Below are 20266 nucleotides of genomic sequence, written 5' to 3'. Positions count from 1 at the left end.
ACTTCAGTGGCCCAGAGTTGGTGGGTTCGGATCCCGGGCACAGACCTACACACCACTCATCAAGCCATGCTGGGGTGGAGACCCACGTACAAAATAGAGGAAGATGGGCACAGACGTTGGCTCAGGGACAATCTTTCTCAGGCAAAAAGAGGAAGATTGGCAACAGATGTTAGCTCAGGGCCTGTCTTCCTCACCAAATAAATAAATAAATAAGGTAAATTAATTAACATCACTTTTCAAAAACTGTAGTTTTATTTAATATGCCAAAGAATTGAAGAACAGACAACTTCACACAGCTAGATCTCCATCATTTAGAAATGGCAGAGCAAGTCTTTTTCTTCTTCCTCCTTCCCCTTTTGTCTTCTAAAATCTTATCTTTGACCCTGGCGTTCTACAGTTTCACCAGCATGATTCTGAGTGTGGCTAACTTTTTATTTAGACTCTTCAGAACTCTTTATGTTCTACTTGATTCCTTTTCAAATCTACCTATTCTCTTTTTCAGGGGCTCGCATTCTTTACTTCTCATGTTTTGAATATTTCTATGGCTTTAATAATATTGTTTATTTTATAGTGTTTTATGTAATCATTCCATGATTGACACTCATGGGATTCTGACACCACCATTTTTGTGTCTTCTGACTCTCCTCATGGCACACGGTTCTCTTCTGTGTTTCAAAGGTTTGGCTTATGAACTCTTCCTTGGCACTGCTTTATCTGTGGCAATCTTTAGAATGTAAGCTGAGCAGATGTGCCGCAAATGTGACTTTGTATTCCTTTCTCCCAGGCACTCTACTTTTACCAGCTCTGAACAATTTTTGTATTAATTTCTTGAATAGGAGGATCCCAGAGCATTTGAGGAGTGTAAATGTGAATGCCTCATCTGAATGTGGTACAGGCCCTTGGTTATGCATTCTCAAGGAGACTCTTTCCCCACTTGGGGCACAGGCATAGACAGAGGGGCGTCCTCAAATTCTCCCTGGGCTTATGAGCAGAGATATCCTAGGCTACCTAATCTTGTCCCTGGTACACCATATCAGCTGTCTAGATAATAGTAATTATAACAATAAAGAGAATAAGGAGGAGAAAGAAGTAAAAGAAGGAGAAAGAGATGAAGAAGAAAGAGGAAGAGGACAAGGAGAAATACTTCCAGAGCATATTTTATGGGCCAGGCATCCTTCTAAACCCCTTAGTGCATGAATTCCAGCCCACAAACTAATCCCAATGTCCAGTTTATGACTGGACCCAATCCCTTCCCTATCACCTATAAGTCAGAATCTAGCAAGCACTAACCTACAAAACCCACCCATTCGCCTAGGCTTTAGCTGATCATCTGACTCCTGCCTTACCAAAATCAAAATTCCTACCAGTCCCACTCTCATTGAACTGAACTCAAAGTCCTGGGTCTGGCAGATCTAAGTCCAAGAATAAGTGGTGGAAAAGGGGGTAAGATTTCAAACTGATCTCTTAACTGTGAGTCAAGAACCATAAAAGCACTAATAGGAAGTAAGCAATCCCAGTAAGTGAAAATACACCTTGCGAATAATCATATGCCCTGGCTACATTCAACCATAATGACTATACATAATTCAGAACTGATTCTTCTCCAAGAGAAGGTACTGGGTACACGTGTTGAGGCCCCACTAGACTATGTAAGTTTCATGAGGGTAGAATCCTGCCTACAATGATCACCAATTTATTCCCAGTGCTTAACTCAGTGCTCAGCACTACCGGGTAATCACCAAACCTCCTCTATGCATTTATTTTTAAATCAATAACACAAAAGATATGTCTATGATTAAATTAATGAATGTAAACCCTACATTGTAATATTAATAGCAAATACTTAAATAGCATTTTCTATGTTCTAGGGACTTCACATATTAACCCCTTTAATCTTCACAACTAACTTTTGGGAGTTCTTATGGTTCAAATAAAAAGAAATCAAACGTGGGAGTCTGAGAATTAGGATCCTTTGAAGGTTTATATATGAGAGTACATCCTATAGCACTTCTTACTGGAAATACCAAAATAGACCAGCTGCCCTCAGAAAAGCAATGAACTACTCAGTTCATCAAGCGATTCAGTTCCAACACATTCAAAAGCAAAGGATCAGCAAAGGAGAAAATATTTTAGTCCTTGCAGGCATCTGATATCTGTTGCTTCTCTTAACTCTGATGTTGTGGGAAAGCAGCTCTAGACAACATGCAAAGGAATAAGTATAGGTGAGGCCCAATAAAACTTTATTTAAGGAAACAGAGGACTGGGCTTGGCCTGTGGGCCATAGTTGGCCAACCCCTGCAAAGAATAACTTAGGCTCATCTTATTTTTTTCCCAGAAAATGAGAGCATTGGGATCCTCTTCTTATCTTCTCATTGCAGAAAACTAAATACATATATATATAACTAAATATATATATATTATACATATCTGCAGAAAACTAAATATATATATATAACTAAATATATATATATATATTATATATATCTACTATCCATATAGTAGAAAACTAAATATACATTTTTTAAAAAACTAAGAAGGTCAGAAATCTTAATTTAAAAACAATTAAAAGAAAAAAAAAGCAACCCTATGCTACTTTTCCTTTCTGTCTCATAATCTTTCTAACAGGTTCTGCATTCTTGCACAAAACACCAAAAATAAATGGAGAAAGCTGTTTGGACAACAAAGGAGAAACAGCCATTGATGCAAATGTGCCAATATCATGCTCAAAGGCAAATGCCGCTTTTGTTTGAGAGTTTGCTTTAGATTATTGAAGAAATAAGTACAGAAGATTGAAAACAAGTAATTATTCAACTGCACTGCAACTTCTGTTAAGGATCTTAGCTCTTTGCCTTTAAACTCAAATTCTACAATATGCAAAATATGTCTGATTGCATCTGAACCACTATCAATGTGGGCTCTTATACAAGAAAAATTGTAGATTGTAAGGAAAACAAAGAGCAGCATGGTTCAGTGTGAAGCACAGGACCACCATATCTTGGAAGAAAGGCCATGGCAAGTGGGGCATTGAGGCCTGGGCTGGGAAGGCCATGTTTGTCTCCACTGGGTCCCATTACTGCCCCTCTTCAACCTACTGGGAACCCTAACTCTGGCCTGGATTGTCTCCACGGTTTACAACTCACTTCTTTAGACAATTTTCCCACACAACCAGCGCCCTCAGAATCCTCACTGCCCCTGCGCACACCTCACGGGAGCCTCCATCTAAAGGAAGAAGCCACCTTTTTACCACAAACCTCTTGAAACTTTTGCCCCAGCCCAGATCCTGATCACCCCAATAAACACCTTGAAACAGCTCTTGTCCAACAATGGGCTCATGGAAGGGCCGTCCATAAACATGTGTTTAGTGAGTAAAGCCAATGAACTGCCGAAGGACTGGTCCTTCTCCAGGTGTTCATTTATCAGAACCTATTACTCCCACCTTTTCACTGTCCATCTTCCTGTTTGTAACTCACTTCACTCAATCCTCAGCTTTAGAAGGGCAAGAGGAAGATGCATCAGGGAAAAGAATGGAGAACTTAGGACGTTTCAGGAATAACTAGCTGTAGCTAAATTCTAGGACAACTCTAGTCCATGGATGGAAGATAGAGTTCACCTTCAATGCCATTCTTTAAGCAAAGAATGCTAAGCCAAGACTCAGGTGAGAACTTACATGTAAAGTCCTCCATAAAAATATTTACAAATCTGTTTTTTCAAAAGATTAAGTCAGAAATTATTGACTTTGCTTATTTAGAAGGGGTGAGTAAAGGGGCTGGCCCCGTGGCCGAGTGGTTAAGTTCGCACGCTCCACTGCAGGCGGCCCAGTGTTTCGTTGGTTCAAATCCTGGGCATGGACATGGCTCTGCTCATCAAGCCCTGCTGAGGCAGCGTCCCACATGCCACAACTAGAAGGACCCACAATGAAGAATATACAACTATGCACCGGGGTGCTTTGGGGAGAAAAAGGAAAAAATTAAATCTTTAAAAAATAAAAAAAAGAAGAAGGAGTGAGTAAAGCTGAATGGAAGTGATGTTTCTTTTAGGATTGCCTTTTTTGTGTGTGTGTGTGAGGAAGATTGGTCCTGAGCTAAGATCTATTGCCAACCTTCCCCCGCTTTTTTTTGTCCCCAAAGCCCCAGTACACAGCTATATATCCTAGTTGTATGTCCTTCTAGTTCTTCTGTGTGGGACACCACCTCAGCATGGCTTGACAAACATTGCTAGATCCATGCCCAGGATCTGAACCAGTGAACCCCAGGCCACCAAAGCAGAGAGCATGATCTTAACCACTACATCACCAGGCCAGCCTCTGAGTATTACCCTTTTGTACAGCTTTTTACTTTCAAAACCACATTAATGTTTTATGTACTCACAAATTAACCTAGCTGTATTACAAATGAATAATAAAACCACAGGGAGTAAGGAAGAAAAGGACTAACCAACATTTGAACATGTATATTTTATTATATACCCCACTCTAAAGGCAAATATTGAACACTAGTCAATAGATTTTTTTTTGCCATGTGTATAGATTACCAATGCTAAAACTATTTTTATAACTGAGCATATAAGGAGATACATTTAAGATGTTGGGAGCCATTTTTCCCAATTCTCTGGAAAAGGGAGTTATAAATATGGAAAAACCAGGGCTAGAATGAACCCTGTGTTAAAGGTATAATATAAATATAAGCTACAATAAGATAGATGATAGATAGATAGATAGATAATTGTGTGTGTGTGTGTACATGTGTACTCTCAGCTAAGAGTGCCTAGAAGCAATGACAACCCAGAAGCAATATGCACATCTAGCACCCACATCTTGGTTTCTAAATACCATTCTCCATGAAAAGAAACCAGGATTCCTTGAAGAAATGGTTGACTTTAGAACAGGGCAGAAAAAGTACCAGAGCCTGGAATGTAAGGTTTGTGCCAGAAAGTAGGAAAAGCTTAAAGAAGGATGGGGCTATATTAAAAGGGCATAGGGGACAACTTGAAATAGCTCCCACTGAGCAAATCAAAACAATTTGAGCATCAAAACAAATAATGATAGTAATAGATTACAACCCATCATATAAAACAAGAATCCACGAGTCTATACTGATATAAATAGACAAATAAATGTGGGAGAAGGGAAAGATCTCCCTTATAGTAGAATGCCAACTAACAAATGTAGAACGAATAACAGAGTTAGGAAAATTACCACGTCAGAAACATTATAGTAGTAACTGACTCAGGCAAGAATCAGCAATGATGTTAAAACAAGTGGGCAAAGGATGGTGTTACAATGGCAGTGTGGGTGGACTCTGAACTCACCTCCTCCCATGGACACAATGAATTTACAACCACTCTTGGAACTGAATTGAAAACTGGATAACAAGAATCCCCACAACAAAGGACAGCCCTGACTGAGGTGGAAGAGGCAGAAATTCCTTTCTGGCAAGAAAAAAAGCCACTTCACAAGCCACAGTAGTTTATGGCCAGCTGGGAACAATCCAAAAGTACGTAGCCTTCCCTGGAGGAGTGGAAGACCTGAGCAGGGGAGCGTTACTGCTATAAGTATCTTTTGGACTCAGCACAACTGAGACAAGTGTCATAATATCTGGCTTTGCTGGCTACTAACAACAATGGGGAATACCCCCAGAGAAACTATCAGACATAAGGGAGACAAAGCCAGCTCTTAAAGGGCTCACACACAAATTCACCTGTTTCAGAAAGCAACCTAAAGTCACAGAAAGGTGCACAGTCCTTTGGTGAAAAGAGACTCACCTGAGAGGCTCTGGGTGCATCTTGGTGAGAGGAGAGACCTGTCCAGGGACTGAGACATTGGAGGTAGTTATTATTGTGACCTAGTACAGGTGTGCTGACATAGACACTGGCAGACACCACTGGAATCCCTCCACTGACCTGTTAGCCCAGGGTCTGCCCCACCCACTAAAGTGCCAATTTAATCCAGCTCAGCCGGGGCAGGCAGCCCACCCTAGGGATGGGCCCTATCCCACAGCAAGCCCTCAGGCAACTTGTGACAGGCAGGGTGCCTGGATCCTCTGCAGGCAAGGGAGTGGTTCTGCCTCAACCAGGCAGGACATGAGCAAGGAGCAGGTGGAGTGTGTGGAGCCTCCGCAATGGGGCAACCAGGTCCACTTCAGGGAGCTGGGGTGCACGCACAGGGCAGGTCTGTGTTGATGGTGTGCATGGCCCTGTGGGTGGTGGGGTTTGTCAGCTACAGAAGACTTGTGCTTCTCAAGCAGCCACATAGGGTACCGGTTCCACCTTCTAAAGCCTGAAATAATTGGGTGCTTCAGGGCCTGGGATTAGCCCCCCTCAGCTGCAATCCTGAGATAGCTGGCAACAGCCTTGCTGGCCAGAGGCCTGCAGCAACTGTAAGCCCCTGGGCCTAGCAAACAGCTACACGTGGGGCCAACTCACTTAAGAGAAAAATTGCAACAGAAATGTGCTATTAGATCTTGCAGTCAACTGTGCTGGGGCTCGCCACGCCTGATAAAGTGACTGAAGGGTCCATAGCAGCCACATACAGCTGAGCATTACAACCAGTCAGCCAGGGGGACATCCTAGCCTCCCTGGGCACCTGCAGCAAAAGAAACCCTGCCACAACACAAGGACACACATAGCCCACAAAGGGTACACTCCTGGAACATTTCAAACTGGTGATGAGAAGGAAGCAAACTGCTGAGCCTCATAAGGCATCTTTTACATAAAGCCATCTCTACAAGATCGGGAGACATAGCTGACTCACACATACATATAAGCACAGAGAAAGAGGCAAAATAAGGAGACAAAGGAATAGCGTCCAAGTAAGGGTACAGGGAAACACCCCATAAAAAGAACTAAACAAAACAGAAATAAACAATCTACCTGACAGAGTTCAAATAAAAAGTCATAAGGAGGGGCCGGCCCCATGGCCGAGCGGTTGAGTTCACGCACTCCACTTCAGCAGCCCAGGATTTCGCTGGTTAGGATTCTGGGCACGGACATGGCACCACTCATCAGGCCATGTTGAGGTGGCATCACATATGGCACAACCAGAGGCACTCAAAACTAGAATATACAACTATGTACTGGGGGGCTTTGGGGAGAAGAAAAAAGGGGAAAAAAAAGAAGATTGGCAACAGTTGTTAGCTCAGGTGCCAATATTGAAAAAAAAAGTCATAAGAATGTTCACTGATCTTGGGAGGAGAATGGATGAACTCAGTGAGAACGTCAACAAAGAATTGGAAAATATAAAGAAGAACCAATCAGAAATGAAGAATACAATACGGGAAATGAAAAATTCACTAGAGGGACTCAATAGCAGAGTAGAAGACACACAAGAATGGATCAATGAGCTGGATGAAAGACTAGAGGAAATCACCCAAGCTGAACAGATAAAAGAAAAAAGAATTAAAAAGAAAGAGAACAGTCTAAGTGAGCTCTAGGACAATATCAAATGCACTAATATTCCTATTATAGGTGTCCCAGAAGAAGAGAGAGACAAAGGGGCAGAGAATCTATTTGAAAAAATAATAGCTGAAAACTTTCCTAACCTAAGGAAGGAAACAGACATCCAGGTACACGAAGCACAGAGAGCTCCAAACAAGATATCAGCCCAAAATAAGACATATTATAATTAAAATGCCCAAAATTAAAGATAAAGAGAGAATCCTAAAAGCTGCAAGAGAAAGGCAACATGACATACAAAGGAAAGCCCATAAGGCTATCAGCAAACTTCTCAGCCTAAACCCTACAGGCTGGAAGAAAGAAGCATGACATATTTAAAGTACTGAAAGGAAAAAACCTACAGCCAAGAATAATCTATCTGGCAAGGTTATCATTCAGAATGGAAGGAGAGATAAAGAGTTTCCCAGACAAGCAAAAATAAAAGGAGTTTATCACCAAGAAACCAGTTCTACAAGAAATGCTGAAGGGACTTACGTAAGTGGGAAAGAGAAGACCACAAATAGGAATAATAAAATTATAAAAAAAAAAAAAAAAAAAACACAACCAGGCAATAAAATCACTGCTAAAGGCAAAAATACAGTAAAGGTAGCAGATCAACGACCTATGAAGATAACATGAAGGTCAAAAGACAAAAGTACTAAAATTACCTATTTCAATGATAAGAGGGTAATGGATACACACACAAAATAAGAGATTAGATATGATTTCAAAAATATAAAATGTGGGAGGAGGGGAGTAAACAGTAGAGCTTTCAGAAAGAGGTTAAACTAAAGAGATTATCAGTTCAATATAGTGTTCTACATACGTAGAATATTATATATGAACCTCATGGTAATCACAAACCAGAAACCTATAATAAGTAAGAGAAAGGAAATCAAACATATTACTAAAGAAAGCCATCAAACCACAAGGGAAGAGAGCAAGAGAAGATGCTTAGTGAAATTAGTCAGAGGGAGAAAGTCAAATACCATATGATCTCACTCATAAGTAGAAGATAAAAACAACAACAAACAAACATATAGCAACAGAGATTGGATTAGTGGTTACCAGAGGGGCAGTGGGGAAGGAGGAGGGTGAGAGGGGTGATTAGGCACATATGTGTGGTGATGGATTCTAATTAGTCTTTGGGTGGTGAACACGATGTAATCTACACAGAATTCAAAATATAGTATAATGTACACTTGAAAATTACATAATGTTATAAACCAGTGTTACTGGAATAAAATAATTAATTAATTTAAAAAAATAAAGAAAGAATCCTAAAAGCCACAAGAGAAAGGCAAACAAGTTTCATACAAATGAAACCCTATAAGGCTATCAGCTGACTTCTCAGCAGAAACCTTACAGGCTGGAAGGGAGTGTCATGATATACTTCAAGTGCTGAATGGAAACAACTTACAGCCAAGACTACCCTATCTGGCAAGGTTATCATTCAGAACGGAAGGAGAGAGAGAATTTCCCAGACAAGCAAAAAGTAAAGAAGTGTACCACCAAGAAACCAGTACTAGCAGAAATGCTAAAGGGACTTTTTTAAGTGGGGAAGAGAAGACCACAAATAGGAATAAGAAAATTATCAAAAACAAAAAAAGCAATAAAATCACTGGTAAAGGCAAAAATACAGTAAAGGCAGCAGATCAACCACCTATGAAGATAATATAAAGGTCAAAAGACAAAAATACCAAAATTATCTATTTGCATGAAAGAGGGTGATGGGTACACACACAGACGAAAAAGAGGTTAGATATGATATCAAAAACACAAAATGTGGGAGGAGGGGAGTAAAAGAGTAGAGCTTTCAGAAAAAGATCAAACTAAGGAGACCATCAACTTAACATAGATTGCTATATATGTAGGTTATTATACATGAAGCTCATGGTAATCACAAACCAGAAACCTACAATAAATACAAAAAATTAAGAGAAAGCAACCCAAACATAATACTAAAGAAAGCCATCAAACCACAAGGGAAGAGAGCGAGAGAAGAAGGAGCAGAGAAGAAGTACTAAAATCCCCAGAAAAAAAGTAACAAAATGGCAATAAGTACATTTTTATCAATAGCTACTTTAAATGTCAATGGACTAAATGCTCCAATCAAAAGGCATAGGGTGCCCAATTGGATAAAAAAACAAGACCCATATATATGCTGCATACAAGAGACAGACTTCAGACCTAAGACATTCACAAACTGAAAGGGAAGGGATGGAAAAAGATACTCCAGGGAAATGGCAATGAAAAGAAAGCTGCAGTAGCAATACTAATATCAGACAAAATAGACTTTAAAACAAAAACTGTATCAAGAGATAAAGAGGGGGACTACATAATGATAAAGGGAATAATCCAACAAGAGGATATAACACTTGTAAATATCTATACATCCAACAGAGTGCACCTAAATATATAAAGCAATTATTAACAGACATAAAAGGAGAAATAGACAGTAACACAATAATAGCAGTAATGCAATAGTAGCACAATAACAACACTCCACTTACGCCAATGGATAGATCATCTAAACAGACAATCAATAAGGAAACATTGCCCTTAAATGACACACTAGGCCTGATGGACTTAGTAGATATATACAGAACATTCCAGCCAAAAACCGCAGAATACACATTCTTTTCAAATGCACATGGAACATTCTCCAGGATTGATGACATATTAGGCTGCAAAACAAGTCTCAATAAATTTAAGAAGACTGAAATCATATTAAGCATCCTTTCTGACCACAAAAGTATGAAACTAGAAATTAATTACAGGAAGAAAATCAGAAAAGCCACACTATGTAGAGATTAAACAAAATGCTACTGAACAATGAATGGGTCAATGAAGAAGTCAAAGGAGAAATCAAAAAATGCCTGGAGACAAATGAAAATGAAAATTAGACATGCCAAAATTTATGGCATACAGCATATGCAGTTCTAAAAGGGAAGTTTATAGCAATACAGGCCTACCTCAACAAACAAGAAAAATCTCAAATAAACAATCTAACAGCGCACCCAAAGGACCTGGAAAAAGAAGAACAAAGCCCAAAATCAGTAGAAGGAAAGAAATAATAAAAATCAGAGAAGAAATAAATGAAATAGAGATTAAAAAAACAATAGGAAAAATCAATGAAATGAATAGCTGGTTCTTTGAAAACATAAACAAAATTGACAAACATTTAGCTAGACTCACCAGGAAAAAAAGAGAGAAGGCTCAAATAAAATCAGAAGTGAAAGAGGAGAAATTGCAACAGATACCTCAGAAATACAGAGAATACAGAATAAGAGAATACTATGAATAGCTATACACCAACAAATCAGATAATCTGGAAGAAATGGATAAATTCTTAGAATCATACAACCTTCCAAAATCGAATCAAGAAGAAATAGAGAATTTGAATAGACCAATCATCAGTAAGGAGATGGAAATAGAAATCAAAAACCTCCCCAAAAATACAAGTCCAGGACCAGATAGCTTCCCCTCAAACTCTACCAAACATTCAAAGTCTTAATACCTATCCTTCTCAAACTCTTCCAAAAAATTGAAGAGGAGGGAAGCTTCCTAACTTATTCTACAAAGCCAACAATATCCTGATACCAAAACCAGATAACGACAACACAAAAAAGGAAAATTACAGGCCAGTATCACTGATGAACACTGATGCAAAAATCTTCAACAAAACACTAGCAAATCAAATCCAGCGATACATTAAAAATGTCATACAGGATGATCAAGTGAGATTTATTCCAAGGATGCAGTGATGGTTCAACATCCGCAAATCAATCAATGTGATACACCACATTAACAAAATGAAGAATAAAAATCACACGATCATCTCAATAGACGCAGAGAAAGCATTTGACAAGTTACAGTATCCACTTATGATTAAAAACTCTGAGGGGCTGTCGGGGTGGTGCAGGGGTTAAGTTCGCACATTCTGCTTTGGCAGCCCAGGGTTCACTGGTTTGGATCCCAGGTGTGGACATATGCACTGCTTGTTGAGCCACGCTGTGGCAGGTGTCCCACATATAAAGTAGAGGAAGACGGGCATGGGTGTTAGCTCAGGGCCAGCCTTCCTCAGCAAAAAGAGGAGGATTGGTAGCAGACGTTAGCTCAGGGCTAATCTTCCTCAAAAAAAAAAAGGAAAAAGAAAAACCTGATGTTCGTTCAGAAAACAGCATTAGCTCCAGCAACCCACTGTATGCCACAACAGCTCTAGCCATTCCATCACTTGATCAGCCTCTTAGCAGCAGGCATCCAAGGTCAAGGCTTCGCTATTAAGGTTCCTTGGTGAGTCTTGGGCTCTACTTCTTCTACTCCTGTTGTTATGACTTAACTCTCTCTGTCTTCTGTTCCAATTCCCCAGGAGGGAGGACCTGATTGAGCTGAACATTCACCTTCCGATATACGGTGTTTTCCGCAGCATGTTTGTAACAGTGAAAATTAGAAAGCATCCAAATGCTCATTAGCATGGGGAATGGTTCACGAATTAAGATAATCTATTCCTTAGGATACGATCTGGCCATTAGAAGGAAGGAGGTAAACTAACAATAACAGCTAAAATTATTCAATGGTAGGCAGTATTCTATTTTACATATATCAACCCATTTAATCCCAAATACCTCTATGAATTAAATCCACCTTTTATAGATGAAGAAAAAGAGACACAGACATTAGGATCACCAGTATAAATTACCCAAGCTTAAAGTGGCAAAGGCGTTGAATCCAGGCAGGCAAAATTGATGTCCACACAATTTGCCACTAGGCTATCACGCCTCCTGTAGGCAGTAACATGGAAAGTTCTCAAAGTGAAAAAGCAATGCACAGAATAAGAAATACAGTATGGCAAGCCATACACATATGTTTATATATTCAGAGAGAAGGGCAAGTCACGTGCCAAAGTGTAAAAAGAAACACTGGGGTGAGTTGATGGGTGAGTATATTTTTAGCCAATAGTAGGTAACATTTCTAATTGATCATTTATCCATCTTTCCATTCAGTGACTATTTACTGGATACCTGTTATGCGTCAGAAACTGCTAGATATGGAGGAGCAAAAACAGACACAATCCTTTTTCTCTTGGATCTTATCATCTAGTGGGGAAGATAAACATGCAAATGCTGTGAAGGAAAGTTAGCTGGTGTAAAAGGACCTCTAATAGAGGAAATATTGGAGAAAGTTTCTGAGAAAGTGATGATGGAACTGAACTCTGAAGAAAGAAAAGAAGGTATTTAAGCAGAGTGGTGATGGGAGAGAGTGTTTCGTGCAGAGAGTGCCGCAGGTGCTATGACTTCGTATGGGAGAGACCATAGTCTTTAAAGGATTTGAAAGAAGGCCAGTGGGGCTGGAGAGCAGGGAGCGAGTATTGGTAAATGAGGAGGAGAGGCGGGTCAGTAGGTTATCAAACTACACAGGGCCTTGGAGGTCTTCTTAAGGATTTTGTCCTCCATCCTAAGAGCAGTGGGAAAATATTGAAGGGGTTTTAAGCTGTGTGTGAGGAGAGCATAGGGTTGGATTTGTCTTGAAAAGATTGCTCCAACTTCTTGGTAGAGAACAAATTGAGATTTGCTGACTAATATTGTACACCAGGAAAGAAATGGGAGCTTAGCCTGAGCATTGGCAATAGACATGGAAAGAAATGAACAGATTCTGTCAGTATTTCAAGAGAAAATGAATTCACTGGAACTTGGTGATGTATTGAATATGGGAGAGTAAGGGAGAGGGAAGTGTTGATAGTGATTACGTGTGAGGAAAGGGGGGGGAATGAAAAGGAGCAGAGGGAGACTTTCATATATGTACTCTTCTGATAGGACCAACGGCCAGGTATGTTTCTATCGTCTATGTTATAAAAACAACTCAACCCCCAAAATAAGCAAGTAGAAAAAAACTCTGACCTTCTGGTGAAGATGGTTTACTCCCATTTCCTTTGTCCACAACCTTGACTCTGGGTTTTGGCTCCTTTCTTTTTTCTAAATCTTTAACTGGAAGAAAAATAGAAATACAGCAACATGTTATATTAGTCTAAAAGAAAACATGCAATGAGTTTTACTAAAACTCTTGCAAGTATTGAGTATTGAGTACAAATCAGCTCTATGGTAGAACTCATTCCCAAAGATTAGAACTTGTATTTCCTTTAACTTTGCCACAGGGAGGTGAGGAAAACACTTTGGAATTACTTTGGTCAAGTGCCCATTATGGGCAGGGGTATCAGATAAATTTAATCCTTTATAACTGCTATAAAATTGGTGTGATTATCCCCATTTCATACATGAGGGAACAAAGAACCAGGAGCTAAGTAACTAAAACATATCTCATAAAATCAGAAAGTGATTTGAGCCATATCTTCAGGTCTCTGGACAAGACCTCCGAGTTGGCCTCTATTCTAGAAAGATCTTAGCCACGAATATTCTCATTTGGAGTTGGTCTATCTGCAATAGAAGATGGGGAACCCCATAATAATTTCCTTATAAACTTTAAAAAAAGTTTCCCTACTAAAAATAATAGTGTTTCTTTGTCACTTTCATTATGAAACATCCAGGGACCCAGAATGCCCCTTGTCCTTTAATACAGTCACATCAGCCTAGACCATTAGCTTCACTTTCCACTGCTTAAAACTCCACGGTAATTTCCTGCTATTGTTTGGCACCTTAAGTTGTTTGAGTCAGTCAAGACTATTGCCAAATGGCAATGGTTTCTGCACAAATAAAATACCCTGTGAAAAGGCAGAAGTGACCTCATGGTAAGATGTTTCATTTAATTGCTGCATTCATTTCACGGAATTAAGCAAATTTATTGAGGGGTGGGCTGTGTAAGGGAAGCAATGATTTTCTCTGAACCATCCCTCCTGTCATCTCTAGGGGATCATTCCATTGATCCTGTCTTTATCGTCTTCTCCTCCTCCTCGTCTTTCCACTGGCTTCCATCCCTTTGCTAAAAGCATTTGAGACTTGCCATCTGCCAAGGTCATGTTGTTCTAGTTCTATTATTCCTTTCCTTAGAAACCTTCCTTGGCTTTCTGGTACCTAGAGAGTAAGTTCCAAGATTAAAAATAATAATAATAAACAGAAGATGCCTTGATCCTGCTATTCCCTCTGACTTCTTAATTATCTAAATCCATTCTTTCAGCCCTCATTCTCTGACTTCTTTACAAGCCTTGGCCACTTTGAAACACCCTCTTCTTTAAATTCTTCTCTTTCTCAGTTTTCACAAAGGCACCATCCTGGCTTTTCTTGTATTCCTCTGACCTCTCCTTTACATTCTTGTTTTTTGGATCCTTGTTCTACTTCCATTCCTGAAACATAATCGTATACTAAAGTTATCTTGCATCTCTGCACACCCCAACTTTAATTTTGTCATCCCACAGTTTTCATTCTCACCCTTCTGTGGATAATTTCCAATTCTACATCTTCAACCCCACCCCCACATAGGCCATGGCCTCAAATTGCTTACATTCTGTAAAAGAAAATAAGTCTGCAATGTTAATATGAGAAAAATTGTGCTGAAGTAGAAATAGATCTGGGGAAGAATTCCAGAGGTGGAGACTTGGGGAAACTTCATTGGGAAGGTGACATGTAAGCCAGACTTTGAAAGATGAGCAAGATTTTGCAGGCAGAGATTAGCAAAACATCATTCCAAAGGATATTTTGGAAAATGGCGGTCGAAAAGAAAGTTTGCCAAATAGGGCCATAAACCAGTCTACAGATGAACAAGCAAAAATGACAGTCACTCTGAATTCGGCCTTTGGTTCACATACAAGATGTAGCACATAGGTCACACCAAGCTGCAGCCCCCCTCATGCAAGGGGCAAAATCTTTTAGAGAACAGACTGTCACAAGCCAAGTGATATTAATCCTAACAACCCTTCTATCGTGCCCCTGCTCTGTATAATAGGCACATGTCATTACCCCCATTTAGAGACAAGCAAACTGGGGCTGGAAGCTATTGAGTTGCTTGGCCAAATACCCACACCAGATTTAGGATCGTAATAGCCGGCATGCCTTTCTGTCTTCAAATTCCAAAGATCGTTTCTTATGCTTCCCTGTGTATCAGAAGATGAACTTATGAAGAATTCAAACCCCTACACAAATTGCAAACGTATATCCACAGGATTTCTCTGGATCATCATTTTCCTGTATCCAACCAGGAAAGTTTCCCAGGGAGGGGAGACCGGGCCTTAGCTCCATCTCCCAGGGAGCAAAAATATAACTGAAATGCAAAATGGAAAAGGAGGCCATCCAAATAAAGTTATTTGAGTTTCATTCTTACAAACTGTTATTTGGGAAGAACTAATTCCTCCACTCTGCCAATAAAAATAACATAGCTAAAAAATATAAATGCTCACATATTATTTATCCAACTAACGGGTTAGACTGTTTCCCTAAGATTATTTCAGCAGAGCTAAATAAGCTGAAAACTGCATTTCTTTTTCAGTATTTTGAGTAAATAGCTATTGCAAAAGCTTTTTAAGGCTGTGTTTCTTACGCTGCCCAGTCAGTGGAATATTTGAAATAATCAATCGCAATACCTTCAGACTAACGTAAAATAAATCATTTCTCCTCGTCCCTTTTTCTGCTTCTCACAAACTTTTAAGAAAAGTTATTTCGCTTACTCATGTAGGAATGTTGGAGGCCAGAAACTGAAGCCCAGTGCCAATAAAACGAGACAGAAGTCTGATTTATATTGAAAATAACATAAAAAACCTTTTCCAGAGCTTCCAGACAATATGAGTCTCAAAAGACTGTAACATTTAAAACATCTGTATGTCCTGCTGACAGGTGGATTTACCAAACATCTTTGTTCAGAAGTTTCAAGAGGTAATAGGTTAACAAAGTTGGGTTTTCTTAATTTAAAAAAAAAGAAATCACAAAATATGTCTCATAAAACATTACTTAAAAGAAGGAGGAAAAAAGGGAGGGAGGGTTAGAAAATCTAGAGAGAACATTGCTGCACGCAGAGCTCTAGAACTCATGTCCTCCCAGATTTGTGGATTAATCCTAATAGCAGGATTTTAAAAGCTATTGTTATTTAAAATGATACGCAGGATTTGCTGCAAAATGATATGGGGAGGAGGTGGCAGTGGAGTATCGATGACACAAGACTAGACATGAATGGCTAATCGTTGAAGCAAATGATGGATACTAGGGGGTCATTATACTATTCTGCCTATGTTTTTACGATGTTGAAAATTGTCCTTAATAATAAGTCAGGTTTTTTAAAGAGTCTATCTTAACAAGGAAGTAACACAGAAAGCTAACCAGGGCAGGCCTCTTCTGTTAGCATTCATGACACATAAAACTCTGCCCTCCACATTTGACAGGCCACCTTCAGGAAGAAGGAGTTCCTGTAGCCTCTGGTCACTAGCATGTCAGGTCTATAAGGGCAGAGATTTGTCATGTTCCCGGTGCCTAGAATAGGGCCTGACACTTAGTAACCATGCAATCTATATTTGTTAAATACAAAAAAAAGAAGAATGAATGAATGAATATCTCCTGAAAGGCAGAAAAAGCAGGGCCTGTGTGGACAACCTTTAAACTCAATAAAAAGAAAAGCTTTCTAATGGAAGGATGTCGACATGGCTTGGGCTGCCTCAGAACTTTCTCCCCTGCTTAGTATGTGTCTGGATGCCCCATCCTTTCTCTGTCTGCTCAACTTACCATTTGAAAACTGGTTCAGATATGAAGCCATCCCCCCATCCATTCTGTCCCCAACCCATTATTAGGGCAGAGAGAGTTCTCTCTTCATAACGTTCTAGGTGTATCTTTCCCTAATACTTACCATGTTGCATTTGTTTACCAATGTTTGTCATGAGACCTGGCACATAATAGGCTGTTAAGAAATGCCAACTGATTAATTATTGGGAGTAGTTAAATTCCTTACTGTGTAGGTTGTTTTAGCAGAGGCTGGATTGGCACTTGCTGGGGATACTAAAGAGGAAATGCTGGCATCATCGATTCAGTCATTCGGTAAGTATTTAATGAGCATCTATTATGTGCTGGGTAGATGAGATGTCTGGGTAAGATGCAGGCTAGAGCATTTGAAAACTAAAACTTAAAGAATAAGTAGGAGTCCAGTGAAATGGGTAAAGGAGGGGCAGAGGAGTATTAGAGATAGAAGGAACTCATGAAGATGGTACTAAATGTCTTTTAAGATCTCTTCAAATCTAAAGAATCTAGGATTTTAACCTCACAGTATTTAACAGACTCAAACTCAGAGCTGGGACAGAGTACTATGGTGGCACCTTAAGACCTATAAATACGTACTTCTGAATTGACCTTGGGCTGGCTTGCTTTCTTTGTCTTTATTGTATGCAATAAGTTGAACTGTGTAATTCTGGTCTGGCAGAAGACCTTGAATAATTGCTTTAGTTGCAGTGTTCTGGAGATTCAGTTGATTGGTTTTTCCACCTTAATAAAACAGAAAGAAAAATCAGATCTAAGAAATAGGTTAACTGCGTACATTAAGAAAACTTATTAACCAGCAATAAAGATTTTAAAAGGTGAAGACATTTTAAAATATATACAATGGTGCCTATGTGCATAGCACTTAATTTTTTTTTTTAAAGATTTTATTTTTTTTCCTTTTTCTCCCCAAAGCCCCCCCGTACATAGTTGTATATTCTTTGTTGTGGGTCCTTCTAGTTGTGGCATGTGGGATGCTGCCTCAGCGTGGTTTGATGAGCAGTGCCATGTCCGCGCCCAGGATTCGAACCAACGAAACACTGGGCCGCCTGCAGCGGAGCGTGCGAACCTAACCACTCGGCCACGGGGCCAGCCCCATAGCACTTAATTTTAATACAGTTTTCATTCTCATTTTCAGTTGTACTCTTTGCATTAGACAAACAATTGTCTAAATTAGGTAAAAGCACATTCTCAAAAATCTTTCACCATAACACATTATTGTTTTTAAACACTAGGGAAAGTGATAGTGCAAGATTAGAAGACAGTAAGCCCTCAACATCAGATATATTCTTCAAGAAAAGAATTCCACTTAAAAGTGAAGAGAAAGATATAGGCAGATTGAATATAATTATCTACGCTGCAATTGTTCCTATGGCCTCTCTAAAGTGAGTCAAAGCATCCTTAAAGCATCAGCAATTTAATTATCTTTAATGTGGCCATCACTAGCTCAGGATGTTGAAGGAACCCCTCACTACCTCGCTACTGAAAAGTTAGCTTGGTTCATAAAAAGATTTCAAACCTCCATTCTCTCTCCGTCAAATTAGACTATCTAAGGCTTTCCTGAAAATGCTGTTCATTAAATACTCAACTTTTATGCAAAATTCCAAATACACCTTTCTTCTCTAATCACTGGCAGTGATTACCGTGTCTGAGAAAAGGGAAATTAATTTAAAACTTCTGCCCTTCTAGCAGTAACAGCAAAAAGAGTCTGAAATTGGCTGAATTAATCAAACATAACACAGATTACAATATATGTTAATTACATTCTAATAAAATTACTGACGTTAAGTCTGAAATTTGACGCTACTATCATCCATGTTGCCTGCTACTAGAAGGCAGAAATGCGCCTCTCTTTTGCCAAAACCCAATCCCTTAAATGCATTTGTGTCCAAGATCTTAAATCTGGCTTCACAAACTTCCTCTATCATTTAAAACTCATCTACTACAAAGCGCACCAAATAAATCTTCCATAATGTACATTTCACTAAAAAAAAATTCCTTGGCAAACTCTGTATAATAGAGTCTCTCTCTGAGAGGCAAAGGATGTATTATTTTATTAAAGGTTTTATGAATCCTGCAATAAAAATCTTTAAACTCTGTCTAAACCAGCACTTCTCAAATTTATTTGGCCACTAAACCTTTGGTCATATAATAGCTATTAGCATCCTGCAGAATACCATGGAACATGCTTTGGGAAAAACTGGTATAAACAGTACTTGGAACATGTCTCATACTACTAAAATGTCTACAAACATTTTGTGTCTAGATGTAGTTACTACTCTTTTTATTTGCTATGTTTGATCAAATAGCTATCAGAGTATTAAAACTGTCTTATTGGCTTGGACAACTGCAGTAAGGACATTGGCTCAGAGGGGAAAATAAACCCAGTATTCATAAAAAAATAATTTGCTTTCATCCTCAGTTTTTATTTTGTCACTGGAGGTGTTTAAGCAAGAGCTGGAGGTCTACTTTTTGGGTGTGCTGTGCCAGAGTGGATCGAAGGATCAGACTGAGGTTTGGTCCAGAGGCCACCCAAGTCACTTCTAAGATTTTCTGATTCCTCACTGACACCAACTTGGGGTACTTAATAGTCTGGAATTATCAGAAATTAATTAGGAAAAGATAAAACACTGATTATCTGGAGGGAAAAAAATAAAAGGTCAGACATGGGGAATTCTCAGTTGTACCATAAACTGGTAACTTGTATTTTGACCTTTAGGGTCATAATGATGTCCAAGAATCTCTTGAAGTTAAATTTCCCATGATGGCTTATTTTAGAAAACAAACTGCATTATAAAAACTCAAAGTTATTTCAAAATTGGGCCATACTCCAAAATGAAATCTCTGAACCAGGCTGGAGAATAAAATATTGCTTTCCACAAGTGAGTCACTTCTGCAGGCCAACATGGGAAAGATTGGCATCTCCTATCAGGGAACCAGAAGTCATTCTAAGGAGCCTATGGGTACTCTTTGTTAATAAAAGGAGGTTCCTCTTTAGTGGTCAAGCAAGAAGCCAGGTGTTTCATGTACTCGTTTTGTTAGAGATTTTAAATCAACTGGTAAGAATGAACTGGTAAGATATCCACATTCATGAACAACAGAGTATCTGTCTGCCTCATTAAATGAGTTGGGAAAAGGTCTCCAACATAAAGGAG

The 20266-nt window shown here is 39.2% G+C and overlaps 1 protein-coding gene across 2 annotated transcripts in view; it reads right to left on the bottom strand.

Annotated features, from left to right (window-relative positions):
- COL14A1 (collagen type XIV alpha 1 chain) overlaps window positions 1–20266 on the bottom strand; it is a 218905-nt gene that overhangs the window by 168532 nt on the left and 30107 nt on the right. For both annotated transcript variants that reach the window (XM_014855292.3, XM_014855291.3), the window contains exons 4-5: window positions 17694–17837; window positions 13329–13415 (exon numbers count right to left, since the gene is read on the bottom strand). In XM_014855292.3, coding sequence (XP_014710778.1) covers window positions 13329–13415; window positions 17694–17837 — 231 coding nt within the window. The remainder of the gene's footprint in view (window positions 1–13328; window positions 13416–17693; window positions 17838–20266) is intronic.

The sequence above is a fragment of the Equus asinus genome, chromosome 12, assembly GCF_041296235.1.
Source record: "Equus asinus isolate D_3611 breed Donkey chromosome 12, EquAss-T2T_v2, whole genome shotgun sequence".
Lineage (NCBI taxonomy): Eukaryota > Metazoa > Chordata > Mammalia > Perissodactyla > Equidae > Equus > Equus asinus.
Note: the sequence above shows the minus strand (reverse complement) of the source record. Positions and strands in the feature narration are given on the sequence as shown.